The sequence below is a fragment of the Sapajus apella genome, unplaced genomic scaffold (genome assembly GCF_009761245.1).
Source record: "Sapajus apella isolate SASKATOON/1434 unplaced genomic scaffold, GSC_monkey_1.0 scaffold1, whole genome shotgun sequence".
NCBI lineage: Eukaryota > Metazoa > Chordata > Mammalia > Primates > Cebidae > Sapajus > Sapajus apella.
Genome location: NW_022436941.1, coordinates 45,588,677 through 45,604,362, shown reverse-complemented (window position 1 = coordinate 45,604,362; position 15,686 = coordinate 45,588,677). Strand labels below are relative to the sequence as shown.

Here is a 15,686-nt window from a genome sequence, read left to right as displayed (position 1 = left end):
TTTGCTCCTTTTTTTGTAGTTGAGAAAATAACGTAACATTATTTTTCAACAGGTATATTCCTATTTACCAGCCTTGGGGAAAACTGGTATGCTTGGGTCTGGAAGGATTCAGATATCAAAGAAAATAGGACAGAGGCCTTGTTTTGAATCTCAGAGAGCCTTACTAATGCTGAATGGTACTAAACAAAACCAAATCGAAGAGCTGCCAGAGTTACCGTAAGTGATGCTGATATCCTAAATGTGCTTTGTTTTAGAGTACAGCTCTTTTTCGGACACATTTCTTGAACTTTATGGTTATCTGTGATACTGTCTGAATTATATTCATTAGATCAAAACTCAATTTTAGATATATTTGATAACATTTCCTGTTTCTGTAATTCAAGGAACATACTTTCTATTAAGTGCTTCCCAAAAGAAATAAAACTGTTCATCAAATTATTGATGAATTATTGATGAAGTACAGTTTCACACAATTTTTGCCCTATAATTTGAATTACTACTTTGCCATAATATAGATGGGATTTCAGAATGCATAGTCATGTGAGATACCCTATATTGTTATAGTTGTCTCAAAATGAGAAACTTCCTCTAAAAGTATAGGGTATACAAAAGTGTATGTTGTGTAAATCTCAGAAAGCCTGAAAAGTTCTATGAGAGGAAGAAGAGAATAGAATCAGAATATGAAAATAAGAGTGGGGAGCAGAGGCCTGCGTTGTGATTTTAGCTTTCTGCTTTATTCTCTCTGCCAAATATGGTTTAACTGGTCTTTTTCTCCTTATTTGACATTCTGTATTTATAAATTTAGTGAGTAGCTGGCGGAGTAAGATTAATAAAAGAAAGTTAGTGCACTGAAATTTGTTTCTACACAGTTGAAATAAACTTTAAAATTAGAAAGAAAGCAGTAAAAATTGAATGAGTAAGGGGGTTTAAATTAAAAGGAGGCTAGACTTTTAAAAAATACCATCTAATGTATGCTGGCACGCCTTGCTGAAAAACAAGCTTTCTTTATTTCTTACTTTTCCTTTCAGGGACCTGAACCTTGCTAAATGTTCCTCATCATTAAAAAAATTGAAAAAGAAGTCAGAAGGAGAATTGTCATGTTCCAAGGAGAATTGCCCCTCTGTAGTTAAAAAGATGAATTTTCACAAGACTAATCTAAAAGGTATTCCAAGTATCTAAATTAATTTATGCTAAGAACTTTTCATGGTTATAGTCAGTACTTGCAGGTTTCACACATTTGCCCTGATGAATACTTGAACTTAAATTTGTACTAGGTCCAGGAAGTACCTTCTTGGATAACGCGTTATTTTCTTGAACTGTCATTTATGCGAAGAAAGTGATTGTTTAATACCCATTATAATAGAGTATTCCTTCCCTTTTTTCCTCTCCCTGCCATTCCAGATATGAAACACAGTGTAGCATTCATTGAGCTCATTCCAGACTTGCCCGCCTTACTTTTCTATTCCATCTCAACCTGTGCTGCTTAGGATCAGTGTCTTCTGATTTGAAAGTGTAATTCAGTCTTCATCTCTTTCAGTCCTAGACATTTTGTGAACAAAGAATGAAGAGTAGGCTATGTTACATAGCTGTGTTAAGCATATGGGCTCTTTTCTTCCAGGCATTGAGCCCAGACTATGAAATGTGTTTGGCTTTTGGTTCTAACTATACTGGAACCTAAGTACCTAAAGGATGAAATAACAAGAATAGCGTAATAATTCACTTTGGCACCCCTTTACTTAGACACCTCTTAACTTGCAAATGGATCTTCTAGAAGTCTATACCTGGCCAAAGTAAATTGCTGAGTCTTTGTTGTTGTTGTTTATGAGTTATAGCTTGTTTTTAATACAAATATTAACATTATGACACCCACGGAAATAGTGACAGTGAATCTCTTACATTTTAATGTGGTATAAGTTCATAATTGCACATTATAGATTCAAAATAACTGTCCATTTGGCTCAGAATATGAAAAGGATGTTAGATGAGAACTCAGATATTAATTTCACAAATCAGCGTTCTTTGTTTTATTGTTTCAGAAAGTAAAATGAATATGAATGATTTTAGGCAGAACAGCAGAAGGAACTGGGAGAGAGGAAGAGAATTGAGATATAGTAGAGAAAAACTTCAAAAGCTTTTTTATGCATGTAAAAAATGTTTTTCTACAAGTTACAGAGATAATCTGTAAAACTGAACACTGTAAAAATGTGCTACTTAGTATTTTATAGCAAGAACAAATTTGGTTCAGTATTTCGTTTCCTAAGTAGTCATTTATAATTTTTTTTTAATTCCCCTTAAATAATCACTTATATCTTCATAATCTTGGTTATAACAGTGATGGGTATAGAAAAACCCTTGTCATTCTATTTGTTACTCTTGTTCAGCTTTAAATGGTACTAGGGATTTTTTTCACCGTGTGTGTGTGTGTGTGTGTGTGTGTGTGTGTGTGTGTGTGTGTGTGTTTATATTAAGATTCCTCCATTTCTCCCTCTCTGTGCTGTTGTAGCCAAGCCAGACAGCCTATTGAGAAGCAGCAAACCATCTGTTAATGGATTTGAAGTTCTGAATTATACTTGAGTGTGTAGAGGCACTCATGCTTAGCCAGAAACATTCATTTGAATTAAGCTATAAATGCTGTATAAAAAAGAGCCATACATTTAACGTAGGTTCATGAATAAATTTAAGAGAGGGCAATTGCTCTCTAAACTTTTATTGCTGCAAAATCCAGTATTTTTGGTGTTCTCTGATCATTTGGGGGTTTTATAGCAGGATTGAAGCTTTAAACCTTGAACTAGGGGAGACAATGCCTGTATTAAACCTTTTGCGATCGAATTTCATTGCGGAATTGCTGATAGAACAGAAGCACTATGGATTGGTGGGGTCCTTCCCCTCCCCCCCCTTTTTAATGCAGGAGATGTTTAAACCAGTCAAAAGGAAAACTCAATAAATAATTTTCTGGCATGAGGCCAGATCTCCTAGTTCATGCCCTTTGATTATTTTCTTTAGTTGATATCTTGTCTTCTCTGGAATAATCTATTAATTTTTTATGGCAGGAGAAACAGCCCTGCATAGAGCTTGCATAAATAACCAAGTGGAGAAATTGATTCTTCTTCTCTCTTTGCCAGGAGTAGACATCAATGTTAAAGGTAAGTTTTAAATCTTTGTGGTCTAATCCAGTGTCTTAATATTTGTGATAATAAACAGTTTTATGTCACATTAAGAAAAATTATTTAAGTAAATTTACCTAAGGTATCTTAAAAATATTACAATTAGCAAAGCCAGGAAATTTCTCATATATTGATTTATAGCTAATGGTATAGAAACATTTTTTGATGTCCATATTTTGATAATACCCAACATTAATATTTTAAAATTGTTTTTATTTTGATTTTTTTAAGGTAGAAATACAATTACACCCTAGACATTTTTATCACAGCATTTGTTTTGTATATGAAGCACCTAGAAAATCACACTGATAGGAAAAGTAGAACATCAGTACTTTCCTACCAAAAGTCCTACTTCCGCCGTTTTGAAACTTGTCTTGATTTCTAATTTAGACAATGCTGGCTGGACGCCTTTGCATGAAGCCTGTAACTATGGCAACACAGTGTGTGTCCAGGAAATTTTGCAACGTTGTCCAGAGGTAGATCTGCTCACTCAAGTGGACGGGGTGACTCCTTTGCATGATGCACTGTCAAACGGACATGTAGAAATTGGCAAGCTGCTACTACAGCATGGGGGTGAGTGCGTTTATGCTAAATGGGTTTTGATAAATTATCTAGTTTTTTGATGAATCCTACAGAGGTAGATAGCATTTTATATTAAAATCTGTGAGGAAATATGCCTTTATTTCATATTAATGAGAAAGTAAGGATAAAAAGTCTCTGAAAATGTACGCACCTTTAATTAGTAGAGGTAAACCTTTTCATAATATATATTTATGTATGTATGTATTTTAAGCCTATTTAGGTTTGTGTATGAGAGTCTATTTTTGAATTGAATGTGCTGGTTTTAAATATTTATCCTTTTACTTCAGGTGTTTAATGACTGTGTGAGCCAGTCATTTCTGAAAGTTTATTAATAAATGGATATAAATGTTCAATTGTGATTACCTGGATTCTTTGATTCTTTTTTCATTTCCTCTGTATAATTACAAACTCAATCTTATTTTTAATGAGTCATTTCTGTACAGACTGTTAAAAAAATGATATCCTAGAGTATTTTTCTTCATTCACATTTTGCAGCCAATTAAGTTAAAGTAGGAGGATTTTCAAATGGTGATAACTGTTATGCAGGGGTTTTGTGAAGGCGGTAACTTGAGCTGAATATTCATCTACTGTTTTTCCTGCTGATTTTTTATCTTTGCTTTCAGCAAGCCCCCACATTATTTTAGTATCATTCTTCTTATGTATAAACTGAATAATAGAAATTCTACATCAGAATGTTCAAAACTGATTGGTGTTTTTAAAAGAAAAACAAAAGAAAACTGATGACATGCTTAGAATATGGAAACAAAGATTTGTAGAAATTACTTGTCGCTTTTATTTGTATTTATTTTAACTTTCAATTTAACATTATCTTATCCTGTAATTAAAACATTTGATTCTGCATAAAGACAAAAAGCATATTTTCTTAAGATGTCTTTTTAGTATATATGCAGCTAAGGAAGGCTGTATAGCATGGTAGTTTAAGACATTTGGTTATATATAGTCTTCTCCTGCCCCCTAAAGGCCTTAGTGTGTCTGTTTTACTGATACCATTTCATAGTCAATATATTTTTCAGTTCTTCTACCTTGTTTTTTTAGTATTCTGTGTTTACTAAACCATAAGTTCTGCCTCCTCAGTGTTTTATTTTTCTGCTCAACCATGTGTCTGGCATTCAGGCCAATATTTGGTAGGAGCCGTTATCGTATGAAGTCCAGCTCTTCAGTAGAGTATGCCGTTATACCAACCAATGTGAATTTTTCCAAGGGCCCTTAGTGGAGAATAGTAAAGAGATGAGTTTCTCATCCTAGAAGAGGAAATCTAATTGTATTTGTATTTATCAAAGTCCTTTGGCAATCGTACAGACTTGTTTCTGCCTTAGTCATATTCTGGGTTTGAGCCTGTCAAGTGGTTTGACACTTTTATTGAAGTAACTGCATTATCTATTCATTGTGACTCACTCAGTCTCAAGAGCAATAATTTCAAGAATTTATGTCTCTAAACCCTTTGTTTACTTTTTGGTATCCTATGTCTGTAATTTTGTCATCTTCTTTTTGTTTAGCAGAAGTAACTTGGAATAATATTTGAGAAGGTGGCACAATGAAAAGGAGCCTAATTTTGTTTTAGAATTATCTTTCCATAAATTATACATTCATCATATTATCAATGGGTGATCTTTTAAGTACATTTTATATCTATGCCATTATATATATCTGATCAGAGTCATCATTAAGAATTTTAGCAGTTATAATCAGTTCTCTCTGACAATATGATCTATGTTATAATGGTAAGACCTTGTGATTATGTGTGCTAGTACTGAAACCTTTTTATCCCCTGTAACATGTTTATGGCCAAGTGCATAAATAATTATAAGACTTGCCTGATGAAGGCACAAAGCACTTCTGTACTTCGCTATGTAATCAAATACTGAGTTATGTTTTGCGTGCCCCACATCATCCCTTAGTACCTAGAGGATAAACTCTATCTTTAGTACTTTTTAAGTAGGTAGATGATTTTAACTAGGATAAATGGAAGAATCTAAGTTTGATCTAGAAGAATTAATATGTAATTTGTGTGAATCAGTTACGTGTAGTAAACATTGAACACAAGCAAGGGTTAATATGTAAACTGTGTTATCTGTGCAAGGTTTTACAGTCTTTGCACTGCTAGAATTGTTTATTGGCAATGAAAGGGGCACTACTTTTTCCTCTTGGTGATATTTTGAGATATCCTTAAGGCTCCTATACAGAATTTATAAGATGAATACATTTTTAAAATTTCTTCTGGGAACAGTGAAATTCTTATTTTAAGATGACAATCGATAAAGTTTTATAAAAGTTTTTTTTTTTTTTTAATTTGTAGTTGTATTTATTTTTTATTTAACTAAGGCATGCACTTTTGGGCAAACTTATTAGGTAATTGACTAGATATTTTTTAAATGTGCCTTTATTAGTCAGTCAATATAGATAGCCAGTTAATTGTGTCAATGTGAATTCATACAAAATATGATTGTAAAGAAAGCCCTGGATGCTTTGGGAAAAAAGAGAAAATAGCTGTTAAGCTGCCAAAATGGTAATGTTTTACTTTTAACATTTTGCATTTTCTTTTCACAGGCCCAGTGCTTTTACAACAGAGGAATGCTAAAGGAGAATTGCCCTTGGATTATGTGGTTTCACCTCAAATCAAAGAAGAGCTATTTGCTATTACAAAAATAGAAGATACAGTGGAGAACTTTCATGCACAAGCAGAGAAACACTTTCATTACCAGCAACTTGAATTTGGCTCATTTTTACTTAGTAGAATGTTGCTAAATTTTTGTTCAGTTTTTGATTTATCTTCAGAGTTCATTTTAGCTTCCAGAGGGTTAACTTATCTAAATGAACTGCCTATGGCTTGTAAAAGTCATAAAGAATCCACCAGTGTTCATACTGACTGGTTATTAGATATTTATGCTAGAAATATAAAGACATTGCAGAAACTCCCACATATTCTTAAGGAACTGCCTGAGAATTTGAAAGTGTGTCCTGGAGTACACACTGAGGCCTTGATGATAACATTGGAAATGATGTGTCGGTCAGTCACAGAGTTTTCATGATGATGCTAGAAAGTATGGATTGATGTTCTAAAATTTAGTTCAACTTGCATTGGCATTTACTATGGATGTCATAGCTTATGGACAGATAGAAATTTGATTTATTTATTGACAAACTTTGCAGCCTTGCTAAATTTTAAAAGCATTTTAAAAAAATCTTCTGCAAAACTCTAGTGTGCTTCTGACTCTTTCCAGGATGTAGAATTTGACTCAAAAGTAAAAATAATTTTGTTTTAGTATATACTAGTTTCATTAATCTTTTTTTGTTATGAAGTGATATTATATTGTACATGTAAGATTAATTTAAATATTTTTTCCAATCAAAATGAATGTCATCTATTCTAGATGTTCTAGTTCTTAGAATCATGGCAAGGATATTCATACAAATGTGTACCTGTAAACTTGTAGCTCCTGAGTCTTATGGATGGATTTTGAGGAAAAAGCCTAAACAAAAACATGTAGCTCCCTATTTTTTCTCTATAGGCTGTGGGACTGAAATATGCATTTTAGCTTTGTGTGTTTCTAAAATAAACATTTCTAAAATTTATAGTAATAATTAATATTCTTTTGGTTTATAATGCAGCAAGTATGCAGTCTGACAGTTCAATTCCTTGATGTGTTTTATTTTAGCAATTCATATACAAGGTGTATCTGTCACTGCTCTACGTAACCAATATTCTGTATCTGAAAACATATGCTGCATAATGTTTATGAGTTTCATATTATGAGTGGCATTTAAGTAATAGATTTGAGATTATTTAAGGTCTTAATATATAGTATGAATTTACTGAGTAGCAATGTTTTATTTTGCAGTTTTTCCTAATAGCAGTTTATAGTAAAACTAAAAGAAAGGATGTGGATAATAACCACTTTTGAAATTGAAGTTTCTTCACTAGTAGGAATAAGCTACATTATGGTACAGGTAGAAAAGAAACACTTCCATTTAGCTTTTATGTAACTAAAGTGATGACTTTACAGCAGTTAATCTGCTAAAGCAACACACTTCAGTTTTATCTTGGAAATAGGTATTTTAACAAGATACAAATGCTCAGTATCATATTACTGGGTTTATAATATAAATTGAAAACTGCTACATCAGTATGAAAAAGTATTTTTAAATAAGTAATTTTTCACACATAAGAAATACTAGTTGTTTGTATTTAGCCTTCAAATTTGACATCATACAAATCTTTTTATTATTAATCCACCAAAGTATCAGAGAAAAAAATGATATAATGCAGACTAAGAAAAGTTTAAATACTTCTTATAATAGAGAGTAAGGTGCTTCTCCAGATGATAAGAATATATTTATTCCAAGGAGTACCTCTTTACTTCACTTGTAAAAGTATCTGAGATAGTGTTTGCTTGGTAAACTACTATAAACTTGTAAACATACCTTGGCATCATACACATTTTCAAATCCTTGTCTAGTTTCTTAATAACTAAATTACAAGGCAGATTCTTTTCTGAGCTTTGGTTTTCGTACATATCAAATAGAAATCACACCAGGATCTTTGTCATCATAGAATTGTTAGCCAATCACATTATATGACACTTAATAAATACCATTTCCCTTCTAGTTCTTACCTCCTCTTTTAATTGTAATTAGCTATTTAGACCAAAGGTAGTAATTGTTTAAGTTGATAGTAATTCTAAGGTAATTAAGTAATCATCATGAGTTAGGGTTTTATACTGTTACGACAAAGTAGTTTTCTTAATTAGTTGTTCATAAGATACATTTGTTTAGTTGCAGTTAGCATTAATATTTCACAATTGACTGTTCTGTCTGCCAACTTCCACAAGCCATGATGACATGAAGTATGAAACAGATATCATTGAGGTCTCTGCCTTTCAGAAGTTTTACACTTCTTTGAAAGTCCAACATGGTAAACATAGGTTACTGTGTTCTGTGCCCTGGCTAACAATACCAGTATATGAGTATGAATTTAAATTTTCAATAGAATACTTCATTTCCAAAATTACTTTTTATACTTTATTTTAGAAAACATAGTAACTGCCTTGAATAATTACCCAAATCTATCTTTAAGGTATAGGAAGAAGAAATTCTCAGTAAGTAAAGTATAATTCTTAATCTTTGTCCTCAATTTTCAATTGCAGACTTTTCAAAGTTGCAGCTGAAGATTGAAAAATGCTTTTCTTCATTGTATTTTGCCAGATGTGATATCATAGTTCCATGGAATCATAGTTTTAAAAATATCTATAAGAAACCATATTATAATTTAAATAAAGCTGGGGAGGAGATTTCTGAGCAGTTAAGATTCAGCTTTTCCCCATGCAGTGTTTACTGGCAGTTTCTTAGAATTTCTTTGAAGTTAGAGTTTTGTAGGTTGTTAATTTTTAATTTCACTTTGCAGAATAGTGGTCCAAATATATACATATTTTGTCATTTTATTCGTTCCAAGATGACCAGAAAAACATTTATCCTCATAAAAGTCAAATGTGAAGTTAATTCCTGTGAATTCAGCATTTCTTGAACACCTGCTCTGAACCAGGTGGTGTGCTTGAAAAGGGCTAACTATAAAAAGGAAAGACTCACAGTCTAGGAAGGTAAATAAGGCTTGAGTATTGTGAGTTTTATTATCTTCTATATCTCAAATTAATTTCAGTTTTGTATGTTTCTAAAATTTTCAGTAATAATTGGTGTTCTGTTTTAGTTTATAAACGTGAATATTCAAGTGTACAGTACTTCAATCCTTTGATGAGTATTATTTTAGCGATATTATTTTAGAGTGGATGGGATGTAGGGTGTGCTTTTGCAGTCAGTATTCTTAAGCAAGCACAAATACATTAACACTAAGATACTTTATATAACCTCCAGAAAATGTCCGCCATTTTTGTTTATGCTGCTATAGAAAGTTAAATTAAATGAATACCTTCACATGAAAAAAAAATTGGTGGAATGTGCAGTCCTTATGCCTTTATACACATTTCCAGTTAAGCTGCGAACTTGATGAGAGCCTGTCACTGTTGCTCCTTAATCAGTAGGAATGGGTCATCCTTGAGTGACATGAGGCATTCTTTCCCTCAGGCATTTATCACGTAGCTTTCGCGCCAATTGCACCTCCTGCTGAGGTGGAGCTTGCAAAACTAGGAATGATAATTGTTTTTATAACAAATGTGGATTGAGTTAGAAAGGTCAGTGATAGTATTATTAGAATTAGGCTCTGCCTGGTGTTGTCAAAACAGGAGACACGAAATAGTTAACTATTCCTTGTAAATTAAATTACGTTATCAGAAAATTCAACTTATAGGTTAAAATGAACTGTAGTTGGAGAATATACTTGGGTAGTTATTGGCTGTGATATATATTTTAAAATTATTATAGGCTATAAATTAGAAAAGGTTGAAATGTTGTTTTACTTAGTTCTGAGCATACAATTTCAAGGTAATGCAAATCGTACTCAAAGACCTTTTCAAAGGAAACAAAACATTTTTAACATCATTGATCATTAGATGTTTAAAAAGAGTTTGTCCTCTTAAATACTAATCTTACAGAACATCTAAAGTATGCACAAGCTGTTCCTAATACTTTTTATTTTTGAATTTATTACAGTAGGTCTTTTTTTAGTGTAAGTATATAGTTTTGATTATCAATACACTTAAAGTATGTTTTTATAAAGCTGAAATACAATCCTTAGCACTAGATACAAGTGATTTTTTTAGAATATTATCTTTTTTGTTTTTGAAGAGAGATATTTACAATCTCTCCCACCCCCTTTTTAAAACAGAAGTATAATGAACTCTCCTCTGGGTTTTTAAACTACTTGCGGAATTAAAGATCAACAATATTGTCAACAAAGTGACTATTTATTAAACAGTATTCCTAATAAGTATGTAGTATTGTTATATATGTAATGTATAATATTGTATTGCCTTTAACAAATATAAACCCCCAAAAGCCCTTATTCAAGCATTTATAAATAGTTATTTCCAATTAGAATTAAAACATATACTTCCCAATTAGTCATTTTTATATCATGGCCCTCAAATCTTTTTAGATGTTGAACCCAGATTTGGTAGATCTAATCTTCTTCCTTGCCAAGGTATCTGAGTTGGATCAAGTGAACATTAATGCATTATGGATGTTAAACATTAATAGAGAATGGCTGAGTAGTTTGGGACATAAAATTTCATTCTACCAAAGAGTGGAAGTTAAAAGAAAAAGCAAAAGGTTTACTACTTAAAGAAAGTAAGTTCACTGAACTGAAAATCTGGAATCCAGCTTTGCATTTACACCTATCATACTATTGTTTATTTTGATAATAGATGAACTAAAATTATCACTGCTTCCCTATTCTGTCTCAAAGTGAAATAAATAGTAATATTAAGAAATCATTAATCTTAAAGTGTTGGCAGATGAAAATAACTTAGTTTGTTGTCAGTGACTTCTCAACCTAAAGGTTAGGTCAGCAGTGGTTTATGTCATGACTCTTGATAAATTTTTCTAATGACCAAAATCATTTGATTTATAATAGTTTTTTGTTTTTGTTTAAAGGAATATATATCTTGGTTATCTGGCTTCATCCTAAAGATGCATTTTTCTACTTTGCATTATCTCCTTTTTACAAGATTAGACATAAAATTATAGAGCAATAAGTAAAATCTAGTAAAATTAAAATATGTGTTTTAAAGAACTTTCCATGAAAACTTACAAGCAGAATTGTAAAGGTGAAAACTGGGAAAGAGGATGAAGGCAAAAATGGTTAAGAATCATTCTGTTTAAAGGAATCCCAAGGGCAAAGATTTCTAGGTACTGTTTATTACATTGATGGAAGTTAGTGAAGGTATAAAATCAGTCTTACAGAAAGCATGTAGACTAATCTCAGAAATAAACTAGGTCTTTGAAATTTTTGAATATTTGATAAATTAAACCAAAGGTCCAGATAATTGTTTTATAGAAGGTTCTTTTGGTTAAAGTTCAATTTAATCAAAAATAAAGAATAATAAATTTCCAGTTCTAATGGTATCAGAATCAGGCTAGATTTTTTTTCACTGTGTTTTAAAAAACAATTGACGCATAGTAATTGTACATGTTTATTAGAGTACAGTATGTTTCAATACATGTGTACATTGTATAATGATAAAATCATAGTAACCTGTCCTTCATGTTAAACCTTTATAATTTCTTTGTAGTGATAACGTTTAAGACCCTCTTTTCTAGCAGTCTTGAAATATAATACATTGTTATTATCTGTAGTCACCCGACTATGTAATAGAATATCAGCACTTATTCTTCTTAATCTAACCTTATAGCCCTTGAGACCATTGTCTCCCCATCTTCGCCTTCCCTCCCTTTCCATTCCCAACATCTGGTAACCACCATTCTACTCTCTACTTCTATGAGATCAACTCTCCTAGAGTCCACACGTAAGTGAGATCATGTGGTTTTTGCCTTCCTATGAGAAAAAGGCTGTTTTGAATAGTAATACACAGTCCTTTCTCACAGGCAAATCTTGTATCTCATTTCTTATTTTCCTATCATTTCAGTTCTTTTTCACTCCCAGAAATACTGTTAAGTTTATACTTAGCCATGTTTTTGGAGGAGATGGACTTACAGAAAGGCTGAAAGCTGTTTATTAAAAGTTGTTGGACCTTTTACCTAAATATAATTTTCCTTTACTAATTTTAATATTTTAAAAATTGCAAGTAAATGTTATTAAAAATTATTTCCTCAGCCAGATATGGTAGCACATGCCTGTAGTCCCAGCTGCTTGAAAGGCTGAGGCAGGATGATCACTTGAGCCCAGGAGTTCAAGGCCAACCTGAGCAACACAGTAAGACTCTAAGTATAAATAGTAATATGTGTATGTACACACACACACACACACACACATTCTGTAAATTACATAAGGAAAAAGATTGTAAGTAAAACCATTACTTATAGTAATTGTCTTTATGTGAAAAAATTTTGGATATTTCTTTTTTACTTCTCCAGATTTCTTTGTAATAATTTGTATTTGTTTATAATACCAGTAACTAATTTATTTTGAAAGTAATGCTCCAGATTTAAATAAGAATCAGTCCTTGAAATTTTTCTAAAGTTGTCTTATTTAAACTGGCATCTACTGGATTTTTAAAAGGTAAACTACAGTTTTAACATGCTATTTCTTTAAGGTTGGATATAACTAAAAATATAATTAGTATTATCAAACACAGATCTCAAATAATACACTATACTTGTGCTCCTTTTTTGAACATGAATCTGACCTATCACTTAACTGATAATGTTTCTCTGGTCTTTGTTTTAAGCCACTTCAAAATGGAGCCCCAAGTATGTTGAAGTGGGAGTTGGAGGGGTATCACTCTTTAGTAGTACTCTTAAGTCACTAAAGAGTAAACTTTATCTTGCGGAGTCATAACGTATGATAACATATCTTTACTTTCTGATATTAGTGTTTGTGGAACCTGAAGAATTACTTGTTCTCTAATGAGACTTTTTCAGATTTGACATAGAAAAGCAGGAAGAAATTGGTTAGATTAAATGATAGCTACATTTATTCAAAGATTGTACCTTAAATGGCTTTGAAAGGATACTACTATGTAAAGAATTTTTTTCTTCTATCATCAGTCTGAAAAAATATTCAGTGTATATGAAAAAATATCCACTTTATAACATATTATTTGCAACATTAATGCAGATACAAACAACCCTCTGTTGAGAGAATTCCGAGAGTGTCTTACCACAGTTCTCCAGAGCATGTTATTTTGCACCTCTTCTGTGAAGGCCGGCGAAATAGCCTCTTGTAAGGTACTCTTTTAAGTACTAAAACAGTCTTTTTACAGTTGTTTTGTATAAATATCCTGTATATCTACATGGTAACTGTAGTACACCTGATTGTATCAATTTGTTTTTTTAGGGGAAGATTTCTTACCTACTGGTCAGGGCTGTTGTCACAGTCATGGGAAATCAAGTACATATGCATTTATATATACTATGTATCAAATACATAGCATCATAGTGTACAAGATTGGATGGCGAATACTTGGTACCCCAATCCATAAGTCATTGTATTTTGCTCTTGCTTAAATTACCAAATGATGTATGATTTGATTTTTTAAAAATATTTTTCTCTTCTGCAAATGCATTTTTTTAAAAGTGATGGTTAGCAACTTTACACAAATAATGGAACATCACATTAATCTGTTTAAACACTCCTTCATCAAATATACATAGGGTTTTCTGGATTATTTCTCGTGTGCTTCAAAGACCCTCCTATGGTTTGCTAGTTCTCTGTTAATGGAAACCGAAGTTTGTAAGAGTTTTAGGACAAAGGTAAGAGTTAGGTATACCATTGTGTTTTTTTGGTCAGAAATTGATGTTAGCTATTTCCTCTATTATAAAAGAAAGATGACAAAATTACAAACATACTCAACCTTGAATGATAGGAAATAGATACTTCTATCTTTGTAAAATTTTTCTAAGAGCTTATAAGTTCTTGACACCGATAAATTGTTTTCCATGGTTGCAGTGTTACAAGGTACAGATTTTGACTTGTTTTCATAATTACTGTAGAAAAGAATGTTTTGTGGGCATATAGTTATAAGGTTTCAGTTCTCTTGAAAAAGGTTCTTTAAACTTGGGACAAATATTGTCATTTCCTTCCCCTTGTCTCTTTTCTGTGATCCAGCTGTTTCTGTAACAATGCTTGACTATTCTCAGGTGTCTCTAGTAATGCAAAAAAACAAGTATGAGTAAGTATGTGTAGTTAGGCCAGGTGTGCTCCTTTTTCTATGAATTTAGCGTTTCCTTCAAACCTGTCACCATTTGAACTCTGGCAAAATAAAATCCCTCAAATAGACTCAAGTGATTTTGAGCTTGTCTTTAACTAGAAAGTGAAACTGAACCTATATTATCATCTTTCTTCACTAGTGGGGGCAACAATTCTACTCAGCCAGGCTTCAGGATCTCCTTAAATGTATTCCTTCAGAGAAAATAAGGTAGTTTTTAGGTTCTCTCATTGACTGAGGTTGGCCACTCCTTTTCTCTTTGGAAGGAACACTGAAGAATCTGTAGTAGGGCATAAGTGCAATGCAATTTTAATTTTGCTACATACTGAAAAAACTTAGGCACGGCTACTTACCTTAACTATTTCTGCTTTCCTTGAAACAAATCTTTCTGCCTGATATAGTAACACTTAATTGACTAAAGCAGAACAGCAGTGTACTTTGGTTACTTTTTAAAAAATGGAGTAATATTTTTCAGTGACATTTGGAGGTACGGATAACCATCATATAAATTTTGTAAAAACCTGTCTTTACAAAAATACTGCTTGTGCATGTAATAGAATACTTTTTGTTTGAATTTTTGGTTTGGGTTTTTTTTTAAGCTTATGATGTCAAGGAAGAGCCCAATGAATTGAAACTCATTTGAGATCAATTATAATTTTTGCTATTTTTTAAATTCTGAACTCACGTCCTTCCTTGGAAAAGCACAGAATCATTAAGTTCCAGCAAAACTTTCATGGTGCTCCACTTTCTACATTATGTGATTGCTTTGAACCTTCAATGGTTTTTATTTGCATAGTATTCTTTTTCACTGAGATTTTTCAAAATTATCAAATTTTAACCATTCAGGTAAAATAAATCATATGTGACTGCCTCTATACAAATTGCCACTCTATAAATAATAGAAATTGAGGTACCAGAGGGGAACATTTTCACCCAAAAAAAAAAAAAATTTGTGATGTTTTCTTTCAGTGAGTCATCCCAGGAAAAAGAAGTATAATTGAAAGAAATGACACTAATGTAAGAAAGAACTTACCACATTATTTTCTATGTGGTTTTAATTCATACTTGACTGAGCAATTAGAAAAGCCTGGTTCTAGATACTCTAATCAAACCAATGAATAGATATCTATACACACAGTCACAC

At 32.0% G+C, this 15,686-nt stretch overlaps 1 protein-coding gene across 4 annotated transcripts in view; it reads left to right on the top strand.

The window, feature by feature from the left end:
- The window catches only part of SLF1 (SMC5-SMC6 complex localization factor 1), a 95,115-nt gene extending 85,616 nt beyond the window's left edge, over positions 1-9,499 (top strand). For 3 of the 4 annotated variants that reach the window (XM_032274000.1, XM_032273390.1, XM_032274087.1), the window contains 5 exons: positions 53-216; positions 1,029-1,162; positions 3,051-3,143; positions 3,555-3,737; positions 6,315-9,499. In XM_032274000.1, coding sequence (XP_032129891.1) covers positions 53-216; positions 1,029-1,162; positions 3,051-3,143; positions 3,555-3,737; positions 6,315-6,796 — 1,056 coding nt within the window. In that variant the 3' untranslated portion in view covers positions 6,797-9,499. The remainder of the gene's footprint in view (positions 1-52; positions 217-1,028; positions 1,163-3,050; positions 3,144-3,554; positions 3,738-6,314) is intronic. The other variant, XM_032273756.1, reaches the window with a different exon arrangement.
- Positions 9,500-15,686: the final 6,187 nt, after the last annotated feature.